The sequence below is a fragment of the Borostomias antarcticus genome (genome assembly GCF_949987555.1).
Source record: "Borostomias antarcticus genome assembly, contig: scaffold_1173, whole genome shotgun sequence".
NCBI lineage: Eukaryota > Metazoa > Chordata > Actinopteri > Stomiiformes > Stomiidae > Borostomias > Borostomias antarcticus.
The window spans coordinates 570-9832 of NW_028175633.1; the positions used below are offsets into that span (position 1 = coordinate 570).

At 53.0% G+C, this 9263-nt stretch overlaps 1 protein-coding gene across 1 annotated transcript; it reads left to right on the top strand.

Moving 5' to 3' along the window:
• Positions 1-342: 342 nt before the first annotated feature.
• LOC311329423 (kinesin-associated protein 3-like) lies at positions 343-8931 on the top strand (the record flags this gene model as incomplete). Its single annotated transcript, XM_084463274.1, has 5 exons — positions 343-442; positions 2484-2596; positions 6101-6266; positions 6415-6540; positions 8833-8931. Coding segments are annotated over 5 exons (604 nt in total), but the record flags the coding sequence as incomplete, so codon positions are not given.
• Positions 8932-9263: the final 332 nt, after the last annotated feature.

Sequence of the window (9263 nt, forward strand, 5' to 3'; positions counted from 1 at the left end):
GCAGGGGTGCAGACTTGTCACCTTCAAGTGAAAATAGCTGTTTTTAATCCAGAATAGGTCGTTTGATTGATCTGTGTGTATGGGTTTGGATGTTTGTCACCTTTTTCACCTGTGATCGGTTTGCACCTCTGACTTTGATTGACAGCTCATGAAGATGTTGTTTGATTGACAGCTCATGAAGATGTTGTTTGATTGACAGCTCATGAAGATGTTGTTTGATTGACAGCTCAGGAAGATGTTGATGGTTGACAGCTCATGAAGATGTTGTTTGATTGACAGCTCATGAAGATGTTGTTTGATTGACAGCTCATGAAGATGTTGTTTGATTGACAGCTCATGAAGATGTTGTTTGACTGTGGCGACAGCAGAATGGACGCTGAGCTCATCTCCTTCTGCATCAACCTGGCGGCCAACAAGAGGAACGCTCAGGTCATCTGTGAAGGTACACACACACACACACACACACACACACACACACACACACACGCATACACACACGCATATACACACACATATACACACACACACACACATACATATACATACACACACACATACACACACGCACACAGACACACACACACACATATACACATACGTATGTACATCAGGGTGTTTCCTGGCTCAGAATGAGGCGGTGGTGGTTCTGACAGTGGGGGTCTGGGGTTCCTCCCCTAGTGGGGGTCTGGGGGTCCTCCCCTAGAGGGGGTCTGGGGTTCCTCCCCTAGTGGGGGTCTGGGGGTCCTCCCCTAGTGGGGGGTCTGGGGTTCCTCCCCTAGTGGGGGTCTGGGGGTCCTCCCCTAGTGGGGGTTTGGGGGTCCTCCCCTAGTGGGGGTTTGGGGGTCCTCCCCTAGTGGGGGGTGGGGGGTTCCTCCCCTAGTGGGGGTCTGGGGGGTCCTCCCCTAGTGGGGGTGGGGGGGTCCTCCCCTAGTGGGGGTCTGGGGGTCCTCCCCTAGTGGGGGTCTGGGGGTCCTCCCCTAGTGGGGTTGGGGGGGGTCCTCCCCTAGTGGGGGTTTGGGGGTCCTCCCCTAGTGAGGGTCTGGGGTTCCTCCCCTAGTGGGGGTCTGGGGGTCCTCCCCTAGTGGGGGTGGGGGGTTCCTCCCCTAGTGAGGGTCTGGGGTCCTCCCCTAGTGGGGGTGGGGGGGTCCTCCCCTAGTGGGGGTTTGGGGGTCCTCCCCTAGTGGGGGTCTGGGGATCCTCCCCCAGGAAATTTTGGCCATCAAAAGCTTCATTTCCTGCATTCTGGTGAAATTTCTCTGCACTAATGTGTGCTTTATTAGCTTGTCTAACTATATTAGCCTACATTATCCAATTTCATTGTTTATTCATTTTTAAATAAGAAACAGCCTAGAACATGTGTGAGGGCATATCACTGTGACTATGATGTACTGTAGGTTGTCAGGTCAGACATGTACTAGTGTAGCTCCACAGTAGACCAGCGGGTTTATGTCTGGCTGGAGAAGAGACTCCACACTCCCATAGAGAGATCCTTCCATAGAGAGATCCTCCCATAGAGAGACCCTCCCAGAGAGGAAGCATGTCTGTTCCAGAACCGGAGCTTGAGAACATGGATCATGTGTGAAGTCTAGATCTTTCTCCCAGTCTGTTTCTGTGACCCTCCTAATGCCGCGTTCCAGGCAACCCGTAACTTGTGTTTTTCCGACCTCAAACCCGTAACTTCCCACCCGTGAACTCGTACAGCTCGATGTACTACCAGTTGCCGGGTGGGAAGTTACGGGTTTGACTGCCATTCCAGAGCATTTTCACGTGTAGGAGGTCGGAAAAACACGAGTTACGGGTTGCCTGGAACGCACCATCAGTCCAGATATGGCTGTTCAGGTGTTCAAGGTGGTTCATGGTAGGAAAACGTTCGTTTTCACCTCTGCTGCGAACAGCACTGCATCAGTGTGTGACTAGCGAATCGTCTGTGGAGAAAAGGTCACACCATAACAATTATGTGCACTCGCACAAATGCTCCCAATTATATTTCGAGGTCGCACAGATTAAAAATGTACAACATAAACCACTGGAAAACTTTTTCTTTTTTTTTACCTACTACGCAGAATGTGTTTGTTTTTTTTGTAGAGAGCTGGACATTCTCCTCGTCATTCTCTATGCAGGAAAACCCCTGTACACACACACATGCACACACATGCACACACACATGCACACACACACACATAAAGTACACATTCTCGTACTGTATATGCTCCTAATGAGCAGGCTAGCACCGAGCATGGCAGCTGCCACCATTGGTGTGTGTATGTGTGTGTGAATGGGTGAATGAGAGGCCATTGTAAAGCGCTTTGGATAAAAGCGCTATATAAGTGCAGGCCATTTACCTATGTATTTATTTAAGTATGTATGCACACACACACACACACACACACACACGCACACACACGCACACACACACGCACACACACGCACTCACACACGCACACACACACACACCCATGAGCAGCTGTGTCTCTGGCCCTCAGGTCATGGTCTGAAGATGCTGATGAAGAGAGCTCTGAAGCTGAAGGACATTCTGATGATGAAGATGATCAGGAACCTGTCACAACACGATGGGCCCACCAAGACCCTCTTCATAGTGAGACCCTCAACACCCAACACACTCAACACCCTCAACACACAACACCCTCAACACGATGGGCCCACCAAGACCCTCTTCATAGTGAGACCCTCAACACACTCAACACCCAACACACTCAACACCCTCAACACACAACACCCTCAACACGATGGGCCCACCAAGACCCTCTTCATAGTGAGACCCTCAACACACTCAACACCCAACACACTCAACACCCTCAACACACAACACCCTCAACACGATGGGCCCACCAAGACCCTCTTCATAGTGAGACCCTCAACACACTCAACACCCAACACACTCAACACCCTCAACACACAACACCCTCAACACGATGGGCCCACCACGACCCTCTTCATAGTGAGACCCTCAACACACTCTAACACACTCAACACCAAGACCCTCTTCATAGTGAGACCCTCAACACCCTCAACACACTCAACACACTCAACACACTCAACACGATGGGCCCACCAAGACCCTCTTCATAGTGAGACCCACAACACCCTCAACACCCTCAACACCCTCAACACACTCAACACACTCAACACACTCAACACCAAGACCCTCTTCATAGTGAGACCCTCAACACCCTCAACACACTCAACACCCTCAACACACTCAACACCCTCAACACACTCAACACACTCAACACCCTCAACACCAAGACCCTCTTCATAGTGAGACCCTCAACACCCTCAACACACTCAACACTCAACACACTCAACACACTCAACACACTCACAACACGATGGGCCCACCAAGACCCTCTTCATAGTGAGACCCTCAACACACTCTACACACTCAACACACTCAACACCAAGACCCTCTTCATAGTGAGACCCTCAACACACTCACACACTCAACACTCAACACACTCAACACACTCAACACACTCAACACGATGGGCCCACCAAGACCCTCTCCATAGTGAGACCCTCAACACACTCAACACGATGGGCCCACCAAGACCCTCTTCATAGTGAGACCCTCAACACACTCAACACGATGGGCCCACCAAGACCCTCTTCATAGTGAGACCCTCAACACACTCAACACACACAACACACTCAACACCAAGACCCTCTTCATAGTGAGACCCTCAACACACTCAACACACTCAACACACTCAACACGATGGGCCCACCAAGACCCTCTTCATAGTGAGACCCTCAACACACTCAACACCCAACACACTCAACACACTCAACACACTCAACACACAACACCAAGACCCTCTTCATAGTGAGACCCTCAACACACTCAACACACTCAACACTGAACACTGAACACTCAACACACTCAACACCAAGACCCTCTTCATAGTGAGACCCTCAACACACAACACACTCAACACAACACACTCAACACCCTCAACACTAAGACCATCTTCATGGTGAGACACTCAACACACTCAACACCCTCAACACACTCAACACACTCAACACCCTCAACACTGAACACTGAACACACTCAACACTGAACACTGAACACTCAACACACTCAACACACTCAACACCAAGACCCTCTTCATAGTGAGACCCTCAACACCCTCAACACACTCAACACCAAGACCCTCTTCATAGTGAGACCCTCAACACACTCAACACCCTCAACACCCTCAACACTGAACACTCAACACACTCAACACCAAGACCCTCTTCATAGTGAGACCCTCAACACACTCAACACACTCAACACTAAGACCCTCTTCATAGTGAGACACTCAACACACTCAACACACTCAACACTAAGACCCTCTTCATAGTGAGACCCTCAACACACTCAACACTAAGACCCTCTTCATAGTGAGACCCTCAACACACTCAACACACACAACACACTCAACACCCTCAACACACTCAACACCCTCAACACCCTCAACACACTCAACACACTCAACACACTTAACACACTCAACACGATGGGCCCACCAAGACCCTCTTCATAGTGAGACCCTCAACACACTCAACACACAACACTAAGACCCTCTTCATAGTGAGACCCTCAACACACTCAACACACTCAACACACTCAACACCCTCAATACTGAACACTCAACACACTCAACACCAAGACCCTCTTCATAGTGAGACCCTCAACACACTCAACACACTCAACACTAAGACCCTCTTCATAGTGAGACCCTCAACACACTCAACACCCTCAACACACTCAACACACTCAACAGTAAGACCCTCTTCATAGTGAGACCCTCAACACACTCAACACTAAGACCCTCTTCATAGTGAGACCCTCAACACACTCAACACACTCAACACTAAGACCCTCTTCATAGTGAGACCCTCAACACACTCAACACACTCAACACTAAGACCCTCTTCATAGTGAGACCCTCAACACACTCAACACACTCAACACTAAGACCCTCTTCATAGTGAGAAACTCAACACACTCCACACACTCAACACACTCAACACTAAGACCCTCTTCATAGTGAGACACTCAACACACTCAACACCCTCAACACACTCAACACCCTCAACACACTCAACACACTCAACACTGAACACTCAACACACTCAACACAACACTGAAAACAGAACACACTCAACACACTCACCACACTCAACACACTTTACACACTCAACACTCAACACTGAACACACTCAACACTCAACACACTCAACACACTCAACACTCAACACACTCAACACACTCAACACTCAACACTGAACACTCAACACTGAACACTCCACACACTCCACACACTCAACACCCTCAACACCCTCAACACACTCAACACACTCAACACTGAACACTCAACACTGAACACTCAACACACTCAACACCCTCAACACCCTCAACCCACTCAACACCCTCAACACCCTCAACACACTCAACACTGAACACTCAACACACTCAACACACTCAACACCCTCAACACCCTCAACACACTCAACACCCTCAACACCCTCAACACACTCAACACGATGGGCCCACTAAGAACCTTCATAGTGAGACACTCAACACACTCAACACACTCAACACTGAACCTCTTCATAGTGAGGACACTCAACACACTCAACACCCTCAAGACACTCAACACTCAACACACTCAACACTCAACACACTCATCACACTCATCACACTCAACAGACTCAACACCCTCAACACACTCAACACACTCAACACCCTCAACACCCTCAACACACTCAACACTCAACACTCAACACACTCAACACTGAGCAGCACAGAGACAGATGGAACCGTTGGAGCCTCTACTGAATGCATTGATAATGTGTGTAGATGCTCAATCCTGCATGGTACTGGTGAGTGATAATGTGTGTAGATGCTCAATCCTGCATGGTACTGGTGAGTGATAATGTGTGTAGATGCTCAATCCTGCATGGTACTGGTGAGTGATAATGTGTGTAGATGCTCAATCCTGCATGGTACTGGTGAGTGATAATGAGTGTAGATGCTCAAGCCTGCATGGTACTGGTGAGTGGTGGTCACAGCATGACCTTCGACCCTCAGGACTACGTGGGGGACCTGGCCGCCCAGATCAGCGACGAGGACGCAGAGGAGTTTGTGATTGAGTGTTTGGGCACGTTGGCCAACATGACCCTCCCAGATCTGGACTGGGAACTGGTGCTCAAAGAGTACAACCTGGTGCCTTTCCTCAAGGATCACCTTAAACCAGGTAAAACCACACACACACACACACACACACACACACGTGACCTTCGCCACCTGACTTTGAACCCTCGTCACTTTAACCAGAGCTATGCCCTAAATGATGTGACGACAATCCCTGTTCCTTCAAACCTCCTGACCCTTGACCTCCCCAGGCTCAGCAGAGGATGACCTCATCCTGGAGGTGGTGATCATGATCGGGACCGTGTCCATGGACGACTCCTGCGCCGCCAATTTGGCCAAATCCGGCATCATCCCTGCCCTCATCGACCTGCTCAATGGTAGGCAGGGTCCAGGACGGGATTACTGGACCAGGACGGGGTTACTGGACCAGGACAGGGGGTTACTGGCCCAGGACAGGGGGTTACTGGACCAGGACAGGGGGTTACTGGACCAGGACAGGGGGTTACTGGCCCAGGACAGGGGGTTACTGAGCCCAGGACAGGACAGGGGGTTACTGGACCAGGACAGGGGGTTACTGAGCCCAGGACAGGGGGTTACTGGACCAGGACAGGGGGTTACTGGGGGCAGGACAGGGGGTTACTGGACCAGGACAGGGGGTTACTGGACCAGGACAGGGGGTTACTGGACCAGGACAGGGGGTTAGGGGGCAGGACAGGGGGTTAGGGGGCAGGACAGGGGGTTACTGGACCAGGACAGGGGGTTAGGGGGCAGGACAGGGGGTTACTGGACCAGGACAGGGGGTTACTGGACCAGGACAGGGGGTTAGGGGGCAGGACAGGGGGTTACTGGACCAGGACAGGGGGTTAGGGGGCAGGACAGGGGGTTACTGGACCAGGACAGGGGGTTAGGGGGCAGGACAGGGGGTTACTGGACCAGGACAGGGGGTTAGGGGGCAGGACAGGGGGTTACTGGACCAGGACAGGGGGTTAGGGGGCAGGACAGGGGGTTACTGGACCAGGACAGGGGGTTACTGGACCAGGACAGGGGGTTACTGGACCAGGACAGGGGGTTACTGGACCAGGACAGGGGGTTACTGAGGGCCAGGACAGGGGGTTACTGAGGGCCAGGACAGGGGGTTACTGGACCAGGACAGGGGGTTACTGGACCAGGACAGGGGGTTACTGGGGGCCAGGACAGGGGGTTACTGGACCAGGACAGGGGGTTACTGGACCAGGACAGGGGGTTACTGGACCAGGACAGGGGGTTACTGGACCAGGACAGGGGGTTACTGGGGGCCAGGACAGGGGGTTACTGGACCAGGACAGGGGGTTACTGGACCAGGACAGGGGGTTACTGGACCAGGACAGGGGGTTACTGGGGGCCAGGACAGGGGGTTACTGGGGGCCAGGACAGGGGGTTACTGGACCAGGACAGGGGGTTACTGGACCAGGACAGGGGGTTACTGGACCAGGACAGGGGGTTACTGGACCAGGACAGGGGGTTACTGGGGCCAGGACAGGGGGTTACTGGACCAGGACAGGGGGTTACTGGACCAGGACAGGACAGGGGGTTACTGGGGGCCAGGACAGGGGGTTACTGGGGCCAGGACAGGGGGTTACTGGACCAGGACAGGGGGTTACTGGGGGCAGGACAGGGGGTTACTGGGGCCAGGACAGGGGGTTACTGGACCAGGACAGGGGGTTACTGGACCAGGACAGGGGGTTACTGGGGGCCAGGACAGGGGGTTACTGGGGCCAGGACAGGGGGTTACTGGACCAGGACAGGGGGTTACTGGACCAGGACAGGGGGTTACTGGACCAGGACAGGGGGTTAGGGGGCAGGACAGGGGGTTACTGGACCAGGACAGGGGGTTACTGGGCCAGGACAGGGGGTTACTGGACCAGGACAGGGGGTTACTGGACCAGGACAGGGGGTTAGGGGGCAGGACAGGGGGTTACTGGACCAGGACAGGGGGTTACTGGACCAGGACAGGGGGTTACTGGACCAGGACAGGGGGTTACTGGACCCAGGACAGGGGGTTACTGGACCAGGACAGGGGGTTACTGGACCAGGACAGGGGGTTACTGGGGACCAGGACAGGGGGTTACTGGGGGCCAGGACAGGGGGTTACTGGACCCAGGACAGGGGGTTACTGGACCAGGACAGGGGGTTACTGGACCCAGGCCTCTGAAGAGCAGGAGAAACCATCTGCTTATTTAAGGACTTGTTCTTCATCTTAAATCAAATCATTTCACTATTAAAATACTGGAAGACGTAATGCAGCATATTTCATGAATAGCTTCCTTTTGAAGGGGCTGCCAGCGCGTTACATGAAGCAAGTCTAACTCATACACATCTCTCTCTCCCTCTCTCTCCCTCTCTCTCTCCCTCTCCCTCTCTCTCCCTCCCTCTCTCTCCCTCTCTCTCTCTCCCTCTCTCTCTCTCCCTCTCTCTCCCTCCCTCTCTCTCTCTCTCTCTCTCTCTCTCCCTCTCTCTCCCTCTCTCTCCCTCTCTCCCCCTCCCTCTCTCTCTCTCTCTCTCTCTCTCCCTCTCCCTCTCTCTCTCTCTCTCTCTCTCTCTCCTCTCCCTCTCTCTCTCTCTCTCTCTCTCTCTCTCCCTCCCTCCCTCCCTCCCTCTCTCTCTCTCTCTCTCTCTCTCTCTCTCTCCAGCCCAGCAGGAGGATGATGAGTTTGTGTGTCAGATCGTGTATGTGTTCTACCAGATGGTGTTCCATCAGGCCACCAGAGACGTCATTATCAAGGACACCCGTATCCTTCCCGCCCCTCCACCAATAGCATCGCTTTATTTGCACGCCCCCCAATGTGTTCCCATGGTAACCCGCGGCGCCGCCCCCATAGACCTGGCAAAGCTGCGGCCCTCTGTGTTGCCGTGGCGACCCCTCCGAAAGCACACTTATTAAGTCGCGCCCCGCTCGGCGCTTCACGCTATGTAACGGGATCCAGTTGCGGTCCATGACGCCATGGACCCACGTTTACACAACGCGCCCCCGGTAACGCTTGATGGATGCTTTCTTGCGGCGTGGAGAATATTACAGAGGGGTTTTCTGCCAGGTCGCGTGCTTTGGGACAGGCTTTGGCTT